This window comes from Microtus pennsylvanicus, chromosome 5 (assembly GCF_037038515.1).
Source record: "Microtus pennsylvanicus isolate mMicPen1 chromosome 5, mMicPen1.hap1, whole genome shotgun sequence".
Classification (NCBI taxonomy): Eukaryota; Metazoa; Chordata; class Mammalia; order Rodentia; family Cricetidae; genus Microtus; species Microtus pennsylvanicus.
The window spans coordinates 98,367,024-98,388,632 of NC_134583.1; the positions used below are offsets into that span (position 1 = coordinate 98,367,024).

At 44.2% G+C, this 21,609-nt stretch overlaps 1 protein-coding gene across 5 annotated transcripts in view; it reads left to right on the forward strand.

Annotated features, from left to right (window-relative positions):
- The window catches only part of Prune2 (prune homolog 2 with BCH domain), a 253,641-nt gene extending 242,362 nt beyond the window's left edge, over window positions 1–11,279 (forward strand). For 2 of the 5 annotated variants that reach the window (XM_075973642.1, XM_075973641.1), the window contains exons 19-21: window positions 381–419; window positions 2,892–2,939; window positions 7,934–11,279. In XM_075973642.1, coding sequence (XP_075829757.1) covers window positions 381–419; window positions 2,892–2,939; window positions 7,934–7,964 — 118 coding nt within the window. In that variant the 3' untranslated portion in view covers window positions 7,965–11,279. The remainder of the gene's footprint in view (window positions 1–380; window positions 420–2,891; window positions 2,940–7,933) is intronic. The other 3 variants (XM_075973644.1, XM_075973645.1, XM_075973646.1) reach the window with 2 other exon arrangements.
- Window positions 11,280–21,609: the final 10,330 nt, after the last annotated feature.

A 21,609-nucleotide genomic window follows, 5' to 3' on the forward strand; every position in this document is an offset into this window, starting at 1 on the left:
AGGTCACCCAGATCTGCTTCTGAAACCTACTAAACCAGATCCACCCCTGACTTGGCCCAGGCTGTGAGCTAACTTTAACCGTCCCCAACATGATATGGACGTTCTGAGCTTCATTCAGCCAGCATGTTTCTCATTCCCTTGCAACATTTCCATCACCTTTAGGAAGGGATTTGTGGAGTGAAGAAACAGGACTGCCCAACAGGAAGGAAGGGCACCGTGTTTAGCTGAGCGTGTCTCCGTGTGCCTGGAGACAGCTTTGGGGGGATAAAGCAAATACACACCACTTACATTTGCCTCTGCTTTGCGAGAGATGCTCATGCTCTGCTTGCTCTTTTTGTTTGTTTGTTTGTTTTCTCCAACGGTAACTTTTGCTCGTGCAGACTGGATGAAGAATTGAGGGAAGCATCAGAAGCAGCTAAGTAAGACTTGGTTTGGGTTTTGCGGCTGGTGTGATGTTGGCTTGCGGTTTGGGAATGATTGGGACGATGGGCATGGCTGCTGTTTTCTTCCTGTCCCCTGATAATAACGCTGCACCCTGAACGCTCCATTCCTCCTATGGCCAATGTAATCATTGATGTTTTTATTATAACCTGTTCCCCCCCACACAATCTTGGTTATCTTAAGGAAAGCATTTGTCACTGTTTAATTTATCTTTTAAATGTATCTGAAGTTCTAGATATCACCAGAAAACACATCACAGACATTGCCGCATGGAGTGTTACATCTGAATGAGCCTTAGACACGTACTGAAGCAGCAGAACCACATTAGTCTGCATTACAAGAAACAGTAGCAAATAAAAATTGGAAAGACTTTGGAGGATTAGTTTCGTGGCCACTCAAGATTTAATTAACACTCTGGGGCTAGAGAGATGGTCCAGCCATTATGAGCACTGGCTGTTTTTCTAGAGGATTAGGGTTCTATCCCCCACAGGATGGCTCCCAACCATCTGTAACTCCAGGTCTAAGGGATCCCAAACTCTCTTCTGGTCTCCGAAGACACGTCGTACACACAGTGCACAGACATACATGCAGACAAAACATTCACGCGCCTAAAATAATAGTAAAAATAAACAGACGCTTGGTTTAGTTTCTAAGAATTATCACTTAACCCATAGTTTTCAAGCTGTTTTGATTGGGGGTGGTCATGGCTCCATCTTGCGAGGCATGATACTGAAAAAGGCAAAAGGCATCCTGTCAGGGAGACATAAAGTGAACACATGTCAGATGATGTCGTTTGATGAAGGACAAACGTGAGGGCACCCGTAGAGTTCCCACGCGCTTGAAGAGGGTATTAGTGGCACACCTGTGGTAGCCACTGCTCCCCTTGTTCCAGGTGCCACCTGGATACTGAAACCACACATGGTCCAACCCCTGAGTGCCCTGAGATGGCTCAGCTTGCCAGCTTTCTTTTGAGCCTTAGACCCACACAAGGGTGGAAAACACTGTGGAAAGGTCTGTTACTGTACCCAAACCACACAGACCCATTCTTTGTTCACGAGGACGAATCCATCCACTGCCTTCCCTGTGTTAGCATAGAAATGTCTGCAGACGGTTGTTTCCTTTGGAGAGATCACCCAGTTGAAAAGCGGAGAGACTGGGCCCAGAAGCTTCGCTGGCTTTTGCTAGCTCACTGTCGGTGCTTACTTCACTGTCCTTGCTCCCAGAGTCACCAAACTTTCTCCATAAAATTACTGGACCACCGCAGGGTGAAAAAAGGGAGGGAGTGAGGCCATGCCTAGAGAGGGAAACAGCCTCCTGAGATTTTCAGGAAAATACTGAACTAGACACAGATCCTCATCAAATGGATAAATTAGCTTGTCCAATTACTCTCAGTGGAAAAGGAACCCGTGTGTTTAAAAAGGGTCCATTGGACTGGAGTGGTGGCTCAGCAGTTAAGAGCATTTGCTGCTCTTCATGTGGACCTGGCTTATGTCCCCAAAACCTATATGGCAGCTCACTGTAGAACCAATTCTAAAGCATCCAACGTCTTCTGACCTCTGCAGGCACCAGGCACACATGCGGTGCTCATACATACATGCAAGCAAGACATTTGTACACATTTTTAAAAATCCTTTTCAAAAGTAAGCTAAAAAGAATCATAGGATCTTTTAAATCATTTACCAGAGGAGGGGGAAAAGTAAAAGCTGCAGTGTACAAGCATTAGGAACTGATATAAGGGGAAGCTGAAATCCGTTAGCATAGTTATCACCCTGATATGGACATCATGAACCGCTAAGTTACACAAAGACACATACAGCATTGAAAACTTTGATTTTATTCTCTTATATGGCTACGCTGTCCTTCCTGAACCTGTCCCTCTTCGGGGATGTTAGAATTCATGAGAGACATCTGAGCACTGCTCAGCCCTGGGGAGCAGGGAGCGTCTTGCCCCTCTCCTGTAACACCAAGCAGAGCTGGCCCGGGCAGTCTTTTCTTTCCAGGCCTTGGAAATTCCTCACTCTTGGGAAGCCTGAAGGCTGGCTGTGTTTTGTCAAAACAAAATTCAGCTGTTTAAAAGGTTTGCCTTTGTGTATAAAATATTTTTTTATTATTTGAGGCACATAAATTCTTTTTCCATATTTATGTTCATTGCATAAGAAACAAATTTGAAAAGTAAGAAAAATGGCTAGGACAGGTGACCTCTGCAGGTGTTTGACGTTTTGTTACTATTATTATCGTTTTGTATTTCTATACCTTGATTAATGACTATATGTCAGTCCTGATGCTAAAAGTTAGTAGCATCGCTTGTTCTGGTATAGGTTTGGGGGCGCAGGAGTAGTAAGTGGTACCACATTAAACAGTTTCAAATGCCCCAGCAAGCGATGCTGACACTTCAATAAGAGCAAGAAAATGTTGACTGCTTCCTGTTTGTTTGTTTTCCTTGCACCCAGAACTAGCTGCCTTTACAATGACCCGGAAATGGCTTCGACGGAGAAGGAGTAAGAACCCACCATCAGTAACAGCTGTGTGGTTACATGCAGTGTTGTATGGCTGTACTCAAAATGAAACTAATGTATCCGGGATTGGGTAAACCCCTTGAGATGTTCAGCTTTTGTGGGCTCTGTTTCTGAAATAGCTAATTACAGAGGCAATGGCCAGCTACTGTGGGTTTAGTGATTGCCACAAAGGACAACCGAATGCTTTGCCTGACGTTCACCTTTCTGCTCCAAAAATGAGCACATGCATTTGGGGGCCAGTTGTAGGAACGCTGGGGCAAGAGGAACGCAACTCTGCTTTCAGAATTACATCATTCATTGTGTTTAGGAAAAACACAGTCTTCCATGTGGATTTAATATTTTGGAGGATAGGGAAGAAATATCTTTGCTTTGCAAATCCCAAGAGGCAGTTGAGCCTGTCTGGGACGTCTGGAATTTTATAGTTGGATATTGCTGTCCTGTAAGAAATAGAAATCGGCATGCGTAGAGTCCTTAGCTCAGATTCTGTAAGAAGCTCACACACAGCACCTGGGATTCATTCTAGAGTAATACGAAGTGCATTTTAATAGAAAGGGAACTACGGATAAAGCTTGTGACTAGCCAATGTTTTGCAGCCATTACAAAGGGGGAAAAAGGCCCAAGGTGGGATTTGAACCTTGAGCTTGCAGATCAGAGCCTGTGGTTTTCCAATCAGAGGTACTGAATGCTGCTGAGGCTCATTTAACAAAGGACAGGAACTGCTCACGTAGGAGCGGCTGTGTCAGATTCATGTAACTGTGATCAGCAAGATAATCTCAGAAAATTTAACATCCACCAAGAATCTCCTAATCTGGCTTAAGTAGTGGAGAATTTAGGGTTGGCTTTGTTCCCAGGGACCAAGAAAGGCGAAGCAAAGATCAGCTTCAGCATATCTGCCACATCAGTGTTTGTCTGCTCCAGGTCCAAAGGGAAGTTGGAAAGGCGCAGTGCAGTGTCTGCAAGCTGCCTTGTTGACTCTACAGCTTACAGGAAGTTTGGGGACAAAACCCTGCTTCCCTCCTCAAAAAAGGAACAAACGGCAGGATAGCTGTTGAAAGGGGACCTTACAAATCATAAAGCTATTTCCTAAAAGTCACTCTTGTCCTAATTTTTGAGAGGAAAGCACCAATTACTTCAAGCAAATTGCTTTTGCAAAGCAAACCTATCTCGGTCTCTAAGTCCATCGTAATTCATTTTTTCAAACACAGGAGTTTTTCAAACTCCTGTTGTAAAGCAATGCTCCTTAAACACTTACCAGCACCCATAGTTCAGCCTGCCCCTCATTGGCCTACTGCTGCTACATCTTGGGGTTTACCCACTCCTCTGCCTGCCTTGTTTGTCTGCTCCTCATTGGTGGGAGGGCTATGGGGTTGGTGGAAAAGGTGGCACATGGATTCTTGTTTGCGCTCTTTCCGGGGCTGGCTGTGGGGAGGGCGGGGGCTGCCAACTGTTGGTGTTATTTCCCATTCTTAGAAGAACATATGCTCTAGAAGTTTTCCTTTTCTTCATCTCCGTCTTTTCTGAGCTTCCACCAAGCATACCATCGCCCCAGACAGCAGGATGAGGTCCAAGATGGGGAACAAGAATGGGCAAGAATTTTCCCCCTGGCCTCCAGACCTGCATGTGTTTGCCTGCCTGCTTTGATATTAGTGAATGTTAGAACGAATGTGCTGTGCTCAGCTTCTCCTGCTTCTGGAGGGGACTACATGGAAGCCTTTTACACCTGTAGCTAGTACGGAATGGATGAAGTGCAAATTAGGCACAAGCTCTTTCAAGGGGCTCCATCGGGCTAAGAATGAAGAGATACGTAAGGCTACTAGAGTGGCCTCCCATTCTGCACAGAGAAAAGGAACATTATACCTTCCTTGCCACTTCTCCATTAAACGCAAGGATTTTTAAGCACCATTAAATAGGATTGTCACATACCTTGTGAGGAATCTCATTTAACGCATGCAAGAAGTGAGCAGCCTGCCACTGAGATAAGTCATTCTCATGCAGGGCCAATTGGTTATGGGCAACTAAGCTCATCTCCCCAGACAGGACAAATCGCCCATCTATATTAAATTCGTGTCCAGGTTGCCATCAATGTCGTTCTCGAAACGGACACTTTGTTAGGAAACTATTTTCAGTGCTTTTCTCCCTTACTTTAGGTTTGGGTTTTATTCGTTCCTATCACAAAGTTTTAGCAGGACTGTTTATATTTGTAATGCATTTTTCAAAAATGATATAATCAATGGTTCTATTTGGTGAGGATAAATTAGAAGCATTATCAGTGGCTTTGTTGACCCCATAAGCTAGCGCTTGTCTCAAAGCAATCTGTAAAACAGTTTCCTGTGCAGACTTGTCAGGAAGTTGCCCACAGTTGCTCTTTGTGTGGACTGGGTAAACAGGCTTTAGGTCTTTCAGCTATTCTGTTACCAACAAACCAAAGCAATGTCTTAACCCCCAGAAAGTTTGACAAAGGACTCAGAACAAGAAAGAGAGAGAGAGAGACTTGGAGATGTATATTCTAGGGTGTTGGATCAGGCATTTGTCAAAGGCAAAGTGCAGTGACTGCCTACTTTAAACTCCATGGAGTTTGAGATTAGTGAATGTCTTTGTGTTTTCATGGGGAAACTGAGCCAGTTCCCTGAGAGAAAGAATAGAACTCCAATTACCGGCTCAGACCTAGCACTGACTTCTGAGTACATTTTACATCTTAGAAGCAAACACAATTAAAAAAGAAAAATGACCTGCTTTGTACAAGTTTGTTAGGAACAGATACGGAGGTCCAGCAGATGAACAAAGACACCGCCCAAGCAAAGCCCTGCAGATAACAAGTCAGATCCTAGAAGGCACAAGAAACAAATAAGTTTCCAGTGTCTGGTCCCCTCTGAGCTGGTCCCTCATCACTTTTGTCACAGCGATCTCTTCAAACTCCCTAAGCAGAGAAGATTATTGCCAAGTTAGACCTACTCCTTTCCTAGTCGTGAGATAGACTATGCCATTCTGTCTCCATGGAATACAATCCAGAAATGGGAACGGGGAGGGTGTAGGTGAAGTGGTCACGTGTGCACAGCCACCAAGCGCTGAAGTCACTGAGGGAGCTTCAAAGTCAGAACACCACACTGTACACCTGGACAGACAAGTGGTCTAGGCTAAAGTGGCTTTATCTGCAAAGCTGCTAGGAAGGATGTGTTTGCCACATGGGCCACAGGAAAGTCCACCCCAGGCAGACTGATGACTCAGAGGTGCAGAGAGAAATCCAGACTTCCTAACATGCTGCTTTCAAATGATTCCTTCCTCTTTCTATCATGACTGGATAAAAGTATCTCCGGCTGTTCGCTGGCCCTCGTTCTCTTCCTGTGCGGTGTATGTACGAGACATTCAGGTGATGTTATTTAAAAGGCAGAGGAGAGACCCATGCAGCTCCCAGAATGTGTATTCCATTTTGGAGAGGAGCTAGGAGAGCCAGGAAAGCAAGTTGCCCCCTTGGACACCCCAGAGACCAGTATTTAGCCACAGTTCAAGGATGAAGGCTCTCTAGAGGGTTGGTGGTATGAACCTATGTTCAAAGGTCAAAGATTGCAGAGTCTGAGGTCCACAAGCAACGGCAGGAGAAAAGCCTCCCAGAAAGGAAGGGACAGCGTGAGGAGAGGGCAAGCACTGCTTGATGCCTTTTGTTTTCCGGTCTGTCCAGCACCCTCTGGTAGACAATGCCACTCTCATTCAAGATGGGTTTTCACCAGCCAGTCCAGACTCCCATTGTAGACATATTCTCTCTGTCTCTCTCTCCCCCTCTCCCTCCCTCCTTTTCTCTTTGTCTCTCAGAGAGAGAAATGTGCTGTACTGTCTCTCCAGTCAAGTGGACGCAAAAACTATCACAAGAAAGAAAATGGATCCACTAAAAATAGGAAGGCATAGTGATGGTCTTTATCTGATTTGACTTTGGGTTTGAGGCTTACCATGAACCTTTCTGGGTCCTTTTGGAAAGGTGGAAAATGCTTCCAGAAGCAGATTTTAAAAAAGAAACAGTCAATATTTTTTTTAAATATTTATTTACTTCCTTATATGTGCATGTGTGTTTTGCCTGTGTGTATGTCTGTTCGCTGTGTGCATGCATGGTGTCCAGAGAGGCTAGAAGAGGGCACCAAATTCCCTGGGACTGGAGTCACAAGTTACAAATGGTTGTGAATGGCCATGTGGGTTCTGGGAATCAAACCCAGATCCTCTGAAGGAGCAAGCAGCCAGTAATCTTAACCACTGAGCCATCTTAACCATCGCTTCAGCCCCAGAGACAATACTTTATAGAAAAACTTAACAACCTGTAGATGGTTTTCTAGCATAAAAACTTAGGTGGTTTAAGTTATTGAAAGAAAGATATCCTACCAAGAAGTGTGGGCCCATATTCCTACATGGTGTGGCAGCCTGGCTATCAAGCCATAGTTCCCTACCTGAAATGGTCACGTGACCTTCCAGACAGGCTGTTGCTAACCTAACAAAAGGTCAGGATGTTGTTTTGCTCCTTTCTTTGTAATTTGGAGTCTGCCTGATAGAGATGCTGATTCAAACCTTCCTGATAAAGCCCTATGAGTTGTGTGTGTCTTTATTCCCGCACCTCCATGCCGGTCTAGGGAGAGATAGTTTATGTCGGGGTCTGATCCAGAGAGAAATAATTTATGGTCTGGGCTAGCACCAGACCCTGACAAAGAAGCCATGCTTGATTCTGTTCTTTCATATCTAGAATCTCTTCCCAAGCTCTCTCAGTCTCCTGGGTTTTGTGTGGATATAGCTACAAAATGTTGGGTGCCATTTGTTGACAGAAGTTTCTGTCTGACCTAGTGCTGCAGCCTTTTAGTCACAAATAAACACACAGAGGCTTGTATTTAAAAAAAAGAAAAAGAAAAAGAAAGATATCAATGAGTGACAGGTGAGCTATCATTGCATGCTTCTCATTCTCTGTTTTCTCTCCCCGCCCCGCCCCGATCGCTACAACCCAGTATTGACCTGAAGCTGAAAGAGAAGCCATAGCTGGCGGGCCTGCAGAGGAGGGATCACTTCCTGCTTCGTGGTCTGCTGGAACATGCCTACGTGGAAGAGACAGGGCTGGTATCACCTTTCTCCTCCTTGCACTGCGCGGTGCCATTGGAAATGTCCACAGGGCAAAAAATAGGAAGAGAGTTTGTTCACTGTTAAAATATTTTATGAAATGTTGTGTATTTTCCTATTTTGCCAATTATGTGCCTCGACGATTTGAGTTGAACTTTAGCAAGAAACTAGAACCTTCCATTTTAATATCCTGCTAACCCTCAGTGCAATGGGACTTGGTTCCTTAGACTGGTTTTTACCGAAAGCGTAGCCTAACTCCGCTGTTAGACAGATGTGGATGCATGTCTGTAGTTTGGCTGAATTTCCCTGTGCAGCTTGTTCTGGATTTAAGATGCCCAGGGCTTGCTTTGTCCCTGGAATGCGACTCTCTAGAGCTCTATCTATGAAATGTTGAGTCTGATTGGGACAGACAGACAAACAGACATATGACATCCTCATCAGCTAAGGCATCTGCTCCCTTCCTGTCCACTCGAGTCTTCTTTTAATTTTTCCGAGGGAGCCTAGGCCTTCTAACGCGTGTAAGCTTTACTTTACATAGCTCTATGTAATGGCTCTTTTAGGACATTATTTCCCTAATGATCTTTGGAGACCTTCATATCGTGAAAGTTAAGATGAACATCGAATTTTCAGTAGCTAACTATGCTTCATGCCACAAAGCAGGTTCAAGCCTTTAAACTTCAACTGCCAACTCCAAGGTGGCCCACTCAAACCTTATTTGGTAACAGTAAATCATCCAAAATTAACACGCATATGCATTGCAAAGGCAACCTGCTTTAAGAGGTTTACAATTAAATGCAAGTATATACTAGCCTTCACGAAAGAGTTCCTTTCTAGATTTCATATGCCCTTTTTATCTTTGGGTCTCTAGAAGAGACTGGCAAGCTATCCCGAGGGTAGGCCTCCGCTACAAGTGAAGGTGGCTTCCTTCCATTAGCCGTATTTAATCATACTAGGGTGTTTTACCGATTTTAGTATCCTAAAATAAAATGCTACTGGCACACAGAGGCACGTATTTGTTTTCATACTGTCTGAAGCTCCTTTCAAGCCTTCCTCTCCAGAATGGAGTAGTGACAACAGAGAGTTCTCCACAAAACCAAAACACCATCTTTAGAGGAGCGAAACAAGAAAGAAGAAAGTGTGCTGATCGCTTCGCTACCAAATAGACCCATCCCCCCTTGGCCTCTACACCTTTTGTATCTATTTAAACACTTTCTCCAGCTGAGTGGGCAGAAGTGGATATAAACTCACTTGTTTTTGTCAAAAATACTTTTTCTTTCAAGACACGCTCTCACTGTGTGTCCTAATTGTCCTAGAACTCACTATGTAGATCAAGCCAGACTCAAAGTTGTGGTGATCCTCCTGCCTCAGCCTCCCAAATGCTGGCATTATAGAGTTGTGCTGTAAATGTCTGACCTTGTAGAGAAAATTTCAGCATTTAGAGACAGGTAAATATCACCTGTGGCCTACTGAGAAAAGCGAGGGGTCCTCGCACAAAAGCATGCAAGGAGCAGACTCAGACTGAAGCCGTCCAGCAAGCTCCTCTTGAGACTCATTTTCCAAAGTCCCCTGTTACCAAGTATTGGGCAGACATCAAGACGGAGTGAAGACAGGCCCTGCCTGGTGGCTTTGTTGAGGAGAGTTGTCTACACTCTGTGCCCTGGACCAGTCCCCTCAGCAGGGAGACTTTGTTGCCCAGGTAACAGGGTTTCTCTGGCTCCATTTGATTCCTGTCTGTTTCCAATCTGCTCTTCCACTCAAGCTCACACACTATCCATGGGCCATTTTCCCTTCTTTCCATAAGCCTCCACATGGCCATTTAGTTTTACCTATCGATCCCTTTCAGCTTGGTACCTTTTAGAATTTTTTTTTTTTGGTTTTTCGAGACAGGGTTTCTCTGTGGTTTTGGAGCCTGTCCTGGAACTAGCTCTTGTAGATCAGGCTGGTCTCGAACTCACAGAGATCCGCCTGCCTCTGCCTCCCGAGTGCTGGGATTAAAGGCGTGCGCCACCACCTCCCGGCCCCCTTTTAGACTTTTGTCTTTTTTTTAAATCTCCTTCCTCATTACATTTGGCTAATTTGATAGAAAAAACCCAGATTCAACTTTCATAGCATGCCGTGACCTTTGTAAGCCCAACTCCGAGCATCACTGTGGCTTGAGGATCGCTACCCAATATTCTGATCTCCTCACCTGTCTGATCCATTCACTCCATCCTATCCCATTAGGAATTACAGAATCTCAGAGTTCAACTAAGGAAACCTGTAGGGAGTGGACCATTGAGAGAGCGAGCTTTTCACCGCCAATCAGTTATGGTAACAGTCCCACCACTTACATTTTCTTTGAGCTTGTCCAGCCTTTGTATGGACGCTCACTCAGGTGACATGACGTAGTAAATTTAGTGTGAGCATCTTTCAAATAAATGATGTTTGGAATATCCTGGGCTGTGATACCATTCCAATATTTAGGCTTGTGCTATCTTATTATCATCAGAAAAACAGGCTACTTTAATTGCACGTGCTAGAGAAAAGCTACCACGTTCACCCAATCAATAGACTACTGGCAAATCCCCAAACTAGCCTGTAAACAGGTAGATATAACTCTTCCATTGCTCGGCTCCAGTGCCTGCACCCTCAGCATTCTTGCTTTGGTTTGGACTGCTGGGAACTCTTTGCACTTTTTCCTGTAGATCTGTAGGTAAGGGAACACCGAGGGGTCATCGGGGCCAGGGTGGTGTTTTCACTCTAAGTAGTAGTGACTGTTTAGCTGGCTTTTGACTAAGGGATGGACCAAAAATCTGCACAGAAGATAGGTGATGAAGAATGAGATGTTGAGGGCAACAACTAGGGATGGAGGAAAGCCCAAAGTTCCTGTTGAAGCCATACAGTGTTATATACAGTTCCTCCCTAGGGCATCCTGATGAGCAAGGAAGTCACTTCCCCTTAGCCTCCATTCTTAGGATGTAATAGTGAGGATTCCTTTATGGTTCTGCACAACCCTGTCTTATCACATGCCCCTGTGGTCTGCTACTTTAGAACTATCTAGGTGTGCACAAATTAACATTTTATATATTGAAAGAGTTTTCTACATGTATTGGATTGCTGAGAGTAAAGTATATATTAGACTTGTTTTGGTAAACAAATAAATTCTACCTAAATAGTATGGATTAAAAATACGAAAATATGTAAGAGTATATCTATATACCCTCGCTGTGTAACTCTGAAATAAAATTAGATTCCACATTTTGCGGTTTCCTTTTTAAACTTAGTGAAACTCTGTGGTCTCCCTTTGCAGGAGCATGATATCCTTGGCACTTGCCACAGGCAAACTGTATATATTTTGGTTTTCCTGGAAGTCTAAACTATATTATTCTCTTTCTAGCATCACCTTTCATGTCTTGGAGTTCTTTGCTCTGTATTTTGAAAATGTATCATTTACTCCTCGGGTAAAGAGCTTCTCGTTTTGGAAGTATCCTCTTATTTCACAGTTACTTGAGTGTGCCTTTCTCTGTCACTTGGCTTTTCATAACGTATTTATTTTGAAATTAAAATGTACTGGGGTACAGTTTAAATTAAAATGCTGGGGGTATAGTTCAGTGGTAAAACGTGTGCTTGGAATGAGCAAAGTTCTCTATTTGATCTCCAGCAATACACACACACATGCAGGCATACACATGCACACAGGTACACACATGCACAGAGACATGTATGCATGCAAAGAGGCATTTGCCATTTTTGTTTGTTTGTTTGGTTGGTTTGAACAGGGTTTCTCTGTATAACCAAACTGGCTGCCCTCCACATGCTGGATCAAAGGCTGGCGCCTCCCAGCTGGCATTTGTCATTTTGACCTCTGTTGTCTCTCCCCTCCTTTTTCTTTTCTGGAGTCTTCGTTTGTTGAACTTTCATAGCTTTTAGGCAAAACCAGAGTTTAAAAGCACTACTATATTTTTTTAACTAAATATACAGTGTGGGAGAGTGCAGGTAAAGCTCAGTTGGCGGAGTGCTCACCTCACATGTGCAAAGCCCTAAGTTCAATCCCTAGCACCACGTCGTCTACCCGGCCCGGAATCACACTCCTATGGTCACCGCACTCTGAATCAACAAACGCATTAACAAAAACGGAGGATTTTTGTTTTCTCAGCATGAGTTCTGGCGGATATAGGAGCAAGGAGGGGAAGAAGCAAAGAGAAGGCTGAGCTAATCACAAATGAAAGAATGTCAGGCTGTGGCAAAAAGGACAGTTACGTTCATTTGGCTGCCAGCGCCCAAGGTGGTGGGAGAGTGGGGTGGGCGCGCACTGTTCCACATGGCACAGCTGTGAAGAGCAGCAAGCCACACTAACAGAGGAGCACTTAAATCACAGGGCAGAGGTAGAAACGTTTAGAAATAAATTCCCAAAATACACGCATGTTAAACAAAGAGGGGCATTCTGCAAACCCATGTGTTTTCAAGGACTTAGCTAGCCCACGCTTTGGAGTGAGTGCAGGGTGTGAGATGACGGGTGGAGTGGGAGCCTAATTAATAATTCCAATAAAAGCGAGTCTTATGGAGTGAATAAGCCTTCAGCCACCAAAGCCGTGCCTTTCAGGGGAGGTCATGGAAAAGCTGTGTTTAGGCCGTCTGCGTCTCCAAAGGACTGTGCCTGTTTGCATCGTCTCCTGTGCCCTTTCAATGCCTTGGCTGTGTCGGTGTGCAAAAGCCTTGCCAGGAGCTGCCTCCGTTCCATCATTCTAGGTTGTCATGGAGTTCTTCATTCAACTGATGACTTTTGAAGCATTGATCTACACACGGCTTTCGGCTTTACAGAGTAGAAGATTCTCTATGTGGCTAATGTTCCTACATAGTTGCATTTACGTTTTCCCAAAATAACCTTCCTTAAAGATCTATTTGTTTTTCTCATGTGCATGCATTTGTCTGTGTGTGTGTGTCTGTCTATCTGTCTGTCTACCCGCGTATGTGTGCACTATGTGCATGCAGTGCCTAAAGAGGCTGAAGAAAACCTTGGAACTGCAGTTACCTGAGCCAGCCGACATGGGTGCTGGACATCAAACTTCTGTCCTTTGCAAGAGCAGTAAGTGCTCTTAACAGCTGAGTCAGCTTTCCAGCCCCTAAAATAAGCTTCTTAACCAAGAACCTGGTTTTTTTTATTTTGTTTATATCTATTTTGACAGAAATAACTGCTGTCCGTTTCTGCAGTCTCGTCCCCAGTGAGGAACAGACAGTCCTGGACACTTGACCTTGATTTGCTTTGGAAACTCTCCCCTCTCGGGTGGGCTAGACGAATTACCCAGTTGTCCATCATGTTCATTAACAAGTTGTGGTTGATTCTCATTGTTCATGATGGTTCTTTTCTATGAAATCCACACAGCATGAATTAGTGCACACCAGTCAGTCCTTTGTGGAGGGAGGAGACACAGGGCTCAGTTAGTAGGAACTTCTGGTTATAGCATTTCCATCAACTGACCAACACAGTAGCGCTCTCTCTCTCTCTCTCTCTCTCTCTCTCTCTCTCTCTCTCTCTCTCTCTCTCTCTCTCTCTCTCTCTCTCTCTGTTTAAAAACACTTATTTACTATGTTTTTTACCTTGAATACATCCCATGCCAGAGCAGAGCTTCTCCACACAGGCAGTCTCTCCAGATGACAAGCCCCAGGGCTGGAGGTGTAGCTCTGTAAGGCCCGGGCTTATCACACTGAAGACCCTGGATCTGACTCCAAGTAGCAGAACAACGCAATAGCAAAAGAAGACCCAGCATAGCCCTTGTGCATTTAAAACATTGAGCGATACTTCACTCCACTTAGCAGTGCTCTTAAATCATGAAATCAACAAAAAGGGACAAAAGGAAAACTAAAGGAAAGCTCACGTGTTTATAGCAGGCTAGCTGAAGCGAAGGCAGCCCACTGTCCAGCCTCTCCTGGAGTTCCTAGCTCAGGCAATGCAAAGGAGCCTCCACTCTGCACGTGTTCACAAATGGCCGTGAAAGTGCCATAGGATTGATTTGAGGATATGAATAACCTTTAGCAAATGAATTTACAACAGTAGAGTCCTTGAATTTTGACAATATAATCTATCCAGTGACCCCTGCACCTTGCAGCAACACATACTTCATTCAGTTTCTGGGGGTCAGAAGCTAAGCACAGTTTAGCAGGGTTCCCTTTTAGATAAAGATTTTTCTCCATCCCACCAGTCCCACTGGACAGGTCTCCCCCCACCCACCAGATCCCCACAGCTGCTTATGAAATAACCATTCTGAGGCTTAATATCAGTTACAATTGTTTGGGCAATGGCTTAGGCTTATTACTGGCTAGCTCTCTCTTATAAATTAGACCATTTCTATTAATCTATGCATCATCACATGGTTGTGGCTTATGGTGATGCCCTGGCATCTCGCTTCCCCAGCAGCTACATGGCATCTCTCCAATTCCACCTTCTCTCTCTCCCTGTCTTTCAATTTCCCACCTAGGTATATTCTGCCTGGTCATTGGCTAAAACAGCTTTATTCCTCAACCAATAAGAGAAACACATAATCACATCATACAGAAGGGCATCCTATATCATTCTGTCATAGGTACAAACTAGGTGTTGGCCCAGAATATCTAGCAAGTCTCTATCACGGTTTCGCTGGGGCAGAATCCAGTCCCAAGCTTACCTGTCTGGCTTGGGGCAGGATTCACTTTGTTGATGTTTTTGCACTGAGTACCCCTTTCACACTGCCTGTAAGTTCAAGCCCTCAGATCTTTACCTTGCGGATCTGTCTAAGATGGAAAACTTATTGAGAGGGAGAGATAGCAAGCAGCAGAGGCTAACAAGATGGAAGGCACATTTGTTTTTGGAATGTCATCATCCAGCACAGACGTGATGTCTTCTAAGTTTTTCTATTTTTCTATTACAAGCAAGTCCATACAAGGTATATAAACCAAGAAATGGGAACTGAAAGTCTGTCAGACCGCCATGCCCTCTTCAAATTCCTTGGACCCCTGCTTCCTCTCACATATTAGTGAGGGTGTTTGTCCACATTTTCCTCCTTTGTTTTTTCTTCTGTTTTCCCCAAAATTCAACAGACACGTTTGTTCAGATTATTCACATTCTGGCGTCCATAGCAATAGCAAACCATTGTTTTCCCCCTCAGTTTCCATACCCTTTCCAGTGTCTGGAGGCAAAGGTTGAGCTGTCTTCCCTAGCTTGATGATACCATTTCTCTACCCTCTCATTGTCTCTGAGATTATACACACTGGGGTTTAATCTTGGTTCTGCTTACTTTGAACAAGTTGCTTAACTTCTCTGAGCCTCCCTTTGTCCATTTTCTAAAAATGTGGTTCAGCTCATCTCCAAGCCCACTGTTAGCCTCGCCTTTGGTTTCTGCCACCCATGTCTGCACCTCGTTTCCTTTTTGACTCTTCCTCCACACAAACAAGTTTCTTTGCACCTGATAGCCATTGCTGTGTTAAGTTTAATATCAACTTGACATAAGCTAGAGCCTTTTGAGAAGAGGGAACTTCATTTGTGAGAATGCCCCTCCGTATTGGTCTGTGGGCAAGTTTGTGGTATATTTTCTTAACTGACAATTGTTCATTCTGGGTGGTGCCACCTCTTTTGGGATGGTGGTCCTGGTATGTATATAAGAAAGCAGACTGAGCAAGCCATGGTGAGCAAGCCAGAAAGCAGCACTCCTCCATGGCCTCTATTTCAGTTCTGACCTTCAGGTTCCTGCCTTGAGCTTCTGTCTTCACTTCCTTCAGGGATGAGCTCTGTTGTAAAAATGAAAGTGAAGTAAACCCTTCCCTCCCAATATTATTTTTGGTCATGGTGTTTCATCAGAGCAACAGAAAGCTAGCTAAGTCAGCCATACTACTCCTTTGAAACTAATTGCTGTCACTTGCTTCTTGGTTTTAGATTTTTGTTTGTTTAAGGTGTATTTTTATTATTTTTAATTATGTGAAGGTGTCTGTGTTTGCATGTGGGTATAAATCCAGGTGCCCCAAGAAGCCAGAGGTTCATGTTGGGTCCCCAGGAGCTAGAGTCACAGATTACTGTCTGTTACCTAATGTGGGTGCTAGGAACCAAACTCTAGTTCTCTGAAAGGGTAGTAAGTGCTCTTGATTACTGAGCCTTGGTATTTTTTTTTGTTTTGTTTTGTGATGATCTCAAATGTTGCAGGAACAGGGACGGAGCTATAACGAGGGCATGTGGCATTTCAGAGGCCCCAGTTCAATGCCTTGCAGTAGAGGATAAAGAAGAATAAGGGAGAGGCAAGGAAGAAAAGGAGAAAACATTTATGAGTGGGTTTTCTATAGAAATCCTCGTCATCAACAGTATCCAATGTATCCTGCCCACAAGGACATCTCACCAGGAGCCATCATTGCAGCATGATGCTGTTCAATCCACATTGTTCAAGTTTCTCCATTGTCTCAAGAAATGTCCTTTATAGAAAGTGATATAATCCAGACCACATTCATACTTAGTCATTGTGCCTCTTTAGCCTCCTTCAGCCTGGCATGATTCTTCAGCTTTCCATGACTTCTGCTGCCCTGGCATTTGTGAATGTTACAGTTGTTCCATCTGGTGTCCCTCAGCTTGGCTGGATTCAGGTTATTCATCATTAGCAGTAGTACATCAGAACTGACTTAGGATTTTCCAACTGCATCCTACAGATGCTCACTTTGAATACTTGATTACAAAGTATTGTAAGACTTTCCCACTGGAAAAAAAAATGCTTTTCTGTCCCTTATAATTAATGGTTTTGTTATGGTGGAGACTTGGGTATGCATTGGTAGTCTGTTGCCCATCAGACTTTTAATTTACTGATGTAGTTCTGTCGTCATGCACTTGCAGACTCTTACTTCACTCAATAGGCTCTCTGTTAGCAGGATTATTTATTTTAGGCCTCAATTTGTTCACTGTAATCAGGTTGTTTCAGTCTGACTTCTGTGTGCATTGATAAGTCCTCTTCAGTCTTGAAACCATTCTCTACTCTGGCACAAGATATTCCAAATGTGACTATAATTATCCACAGCCTAGCAAGCCTGGGAATTCCTCAATTTCTTTTCAGAACCCTGGTTGAATGTACTCTTTGTTAAACAGGAAATCACTGCTCCCAGGAATTTTAGTACACAGAGCTAGAGAACACACACACACCTTTATGCCTATTTCTACAAGTATTGAATGAAGCCCATGCGTTCACATTGATATTTTCCATCCTAAAGCACCTCAAACCATGGATGCTCTCTCAGTCAGCTGGATCTTTGATACCAGACAAAACATATCTTCACCTAGGAAGCCTGAAAACATGGCTGATACAAATGTCCCAGGCAAACCAAGTCAGCAGTGTAGTCACAGGCGCTTTGCATAATGGAGTGCTGTTCAGCAGCCTGGTCGTTTGCACTTTTCATATACAGCTTAACACCCCTCCAACTAATATGTTGTCACTGTTTGAGCAGTGCTACTCATCCTGTGTTCTGAGTCTAAACCAGCAGGCTTCCAACTGAACCTGTGAACCTACCCTCCTCATCCCTCTACTTCCCCACAGCCAAGAAGCCAAGCCTTCATATACATTAATGTGTGGTCAACATGATAGTTAAGACATTAGCATTCTGGAAACATTCTGAATCGTAGGTATTAGAATTCACGGCTTCTCCAGCAGACATCCTCTTGAATGCTTATTGCCTAATCTTGCACCTTCATCCACAGCACTTACTCAAATGACCAACATTTGTTGAGCATATTTTTAAGTTCAAGTCACTGAGCTAGGTATTTTTGTCACAGCTTCAGGAAATGGTCCCTGTAACTGGAGTAACTTGTAGGTCCTATGTAGGATGTAGGAGATGCCATACTCCTAAAAGCTAGAACACATGGCAGAGTAAACTATGCATTGATGAAACCAGGTCTTCAAGCTGAAGAGATGGCTCAAGGTTTAAGAGCAGTGTTTGCTTTTCCAGAGGACCCAGGTTCGGTTCCCAGAATCTACGTGGTGATTCAAAATCATCTCTAATTACAGTCCCATTGGATCCAATGCCCTCTTCAGGACTCTGAAGACACTGCATGCACTTGGTGCATAGACAAACATACAGGCAAACACGCATATACATAAAATAAAAATAAAGGTGGGGAGATCAGGCTCAGGGGTTCATGATCACAGGGGTCATGGACAGGAGGTGTGTCATCAAGCCAGGAAGCCATGGTAAATGTCCTAAGACGATCATGTATTTAGTCAGTACCCTTGAGGAAGGAAGTGATAGAAACTCAACCGAAAGTTAAATTGGGTCAAGTCAGACTTCTCATTCTAATAAAGACCCATGACCAAGACTTGGTTTCTCTCTGCTGCCAGTTTGACTCCAGTCTGTAGTTAGTGTTGTCCCCTGTGATGATCAGGCCCAGGCTTTGGAACTTATCTACTTGGAAAGTACCGGAAAGGGTTACCTCCCGCCCAGTAGCCCCAGCGAGAACACTGAGCCTCCATTGGAGTCATAAATCACTTTACAGCTGGTAAAATTTAACAGAAGAAAGGATTTCCCATGGCTTCAAAGATAAGAGGTATTTGCATGTTTCACATTCAACATTATTTTCTCACCTAAAAGTGATTTTCAAAAATACGTACTAGGATTATCAAGGTGGCTTGTTTTGTAAAGACACTTGCTACCAAGCCCGGCCGTCTGAGTTTGATCCCAAGGATCTTATGGAACATAGGAGAGAACCAATTGCTCCAAGTTGTCCTCTGCCCCCCCCCACTCACACACATATATACAAAATAAATAAAAAAGTAAGTATAAAATAAATATGTGTATAACTTTTTAAATAATAAAATCTATACTGGCTATCCAGAATTTTTTATAATGTAATAAACATGTTAATAGTGCTGGTTTTGTCATCTTTGGCAGTGACTATGTCAATATATATATATATATATTTTTTAATTGAAAAGTATAGTAAAGAAGAAAGAAGACAAAATTACACGAATCTCTCCTTGTCTCATCCTTGAACCTGCAGTTGGAACTTGCCATTACTGTGATGTCCTCAGTACCAGAGCTGGGCGGCGAGACCACCAAGTCCACAACCAAGCCCAGGACCCCTGCCCAACTCAGGGTCTCTTATCTCCTGTTGTAATCCATTTTCTCAGCATAAAATTAAAACAGACTTGTATTCTTTTCTCCTTAGAGGAAAGACACGTGCTTTTTACAACTGAATGCAGCAAAACACAATGCCAGGAAAGAGGGTAAAAGCCATGCAGCCCACCCTTCTGCTTACGGAAAAACCTTCCGGAATGAATTCCTCTGAAACACACATATACTTGTCTATCGCTGCCTATAGAGAAACAGTAAGGACATCTTGTGTACTGAACATCTTTCCCAGTGCAAAAATCTTCCAGACAATTTCCTAGAAGCACACAAAAACTTATCTGGAGCTGTGTGCATGAGGAGCCAATTCACAGCCGTGAGCCCCTACTGATCTGTGCTCTTTGAGGGAGTGGGGTAGGGCCTGTGCTAGTTCAAATTACACAGCATCCTTTGCCAGGGCTGAGCTTCCATGAGCAGGCATGCTGAGGGGGCCCGAGGTCATCCTGGGGACATAGCCTTGAGCTTCTAGCCACTAGGTTAGTGTTTAAGTCTCATCTATGCTGCCAAGCCTGTGACTTAAAGGCTGAGCCTGAAGCTGAAGAGGGTGCAGGGAACCTGGCTAGAGTTTGGCCACAGAGAGGTTCTCTGCCAATGCTCACCATCACTGGGCTTTGGACGCTCTTTAATCTTGATCATTCTGGTAGAGAAAACTATGTTTGTTTCTATTTGCACTTCTCGAAAGCCAAGCATCTCATGTATTTCTCCCCTTGTGGGTTTGGCTGTGATGTTTTATTCATTTCTCAGAGAAGGTAGCCATTATTTTTATTTACAGACTTATAATTTTTCAGTTTGACATCTGAAATGTTTCATGTACTTGCCCGTTAGTGATCCCAGGTCACAGATCCCCATGGAATCTGTTGGAGGAGGCGCTTGTTCATCCCGGCTGCTGTTCCTACATCAGGAATCCTATTATCTTTGCTGTGCCTGTGAACGCCAAGCCAAGCCATCTTCTCAGTTCAGTTTTTCACCTCATTTTTTGTCCAAGGTGATCTGAGGGAAGGAAGTCTCTTGCGGGGCGGGGGAATGCCTGGTTCTCAAATGCACAGCTCTGGGGAGTGGTGCGCTGACTTTAGACAAGTGCACCTTTGGGCCAAGCTCAACAGTTTTGACTAAATCAGTCTTCTCCTTGCCCACTTCTCTCCTCCAAGGCTAAAGACGCCATTATGATGAAAAGCACACACACACACCTCAGAGAACTACACTCCCAACTTTTCTTTAGTTGATATTGCTAGCCACTTTTACCTCAGATCAAAGATCGCAAGGGTGGTCTGGAGACGTGGCTCAGTACCTGCAGTGCTTGCTACTCCTGCTGAGGACCCAAGTTCAGGTGCCTGCGTTCACATCAGGCAGCTCACAGCTGCCTGTAAGTCAAACTTCAAGGGACCCAGTGCAGTTTTTTGGCCTCTTTGGGCATCTTTAAGTCAGGCATAAAATAAAATAACAGGAAAATTCTTTGGTGTTCATTAGGGAATGTGGTAGTAGTCCTTAAAGGCTAGCCTTTGGAAAGGACAGCTCTCCCTAACTGCTCAGAGAGTGCTGACCTTCCCAAGTCCTTCCTGGGCTTAAAGAAATGAGCTCTCAAGGGGAAACAGTCTCATCCTTAGCTCCACCTTCAACAGCTGGAGGTAAATCATACAAAAGGATGGAATTCAGGAACCGACTTCCCTCAAAGAGAGTGTACTCAGGGTCAAGCTGCTGCCCTGAGCTTTGGAGAAGGCAGCCTCAGTAAGGCAAGGAAGAAATAGCCAATACCGACTGCCTTTAGAATCTACGCCCAGCTTCCACAATCGCTCCCGTTTCTGTTTTTTTCCGTGTAAACTGATCTGAGACCAAGAGCTGCTACGGTTAGCATAGTTGGGGAAGGGATGTCTGTGACCAACAGAAGACTTGGAAACGTAGCCGTTAAGAAATGGAAAGACAAACAGAAACTCTTGCCATGTTTTAAACTTTAATTTCCCTTCCAAATTAGACGTGGAATTTTAATTTTTAAAGTGTATTTGTTATTTAAAAATTCAAAAGCCCCTTGTGTGATGGCTAGTCATGGTTGTTGATTTGAATGTATCTGGAGTCAACTAAGAGAAATGCTTCTGGATGGATCTTTAAGGGAATTTTCAGGAAGAATTAGATGAGGCAGGAAAGCCCTTGCCAGGATGGCTGCTCCTTCTGTTGTCCTGAGGGGAAAGCAGGGCTACTTTTGTGTGCCTGCCTTCCCTCCCCGCTGGTGAGGGCATCTAATCTGCACAGCAATTCCTGCGGCCATTCTTCACTCCCGTTGGGACCCAAGGTCTTTGGCTTTCAATACAGACTGAAGACAGAGGCTTTCTAGGGGCCCTCCTGGCCTTCAGTGCCACATTGGAACTGCTGAGGTGTCCAGCCTCGTGTTCTGAGCAGATTACTGGTTCCTTGGCTTTGCCAGCAGGCAGACATCCACTGTTGGACTAAGCAGCTCCATTCAGGAAGCTAG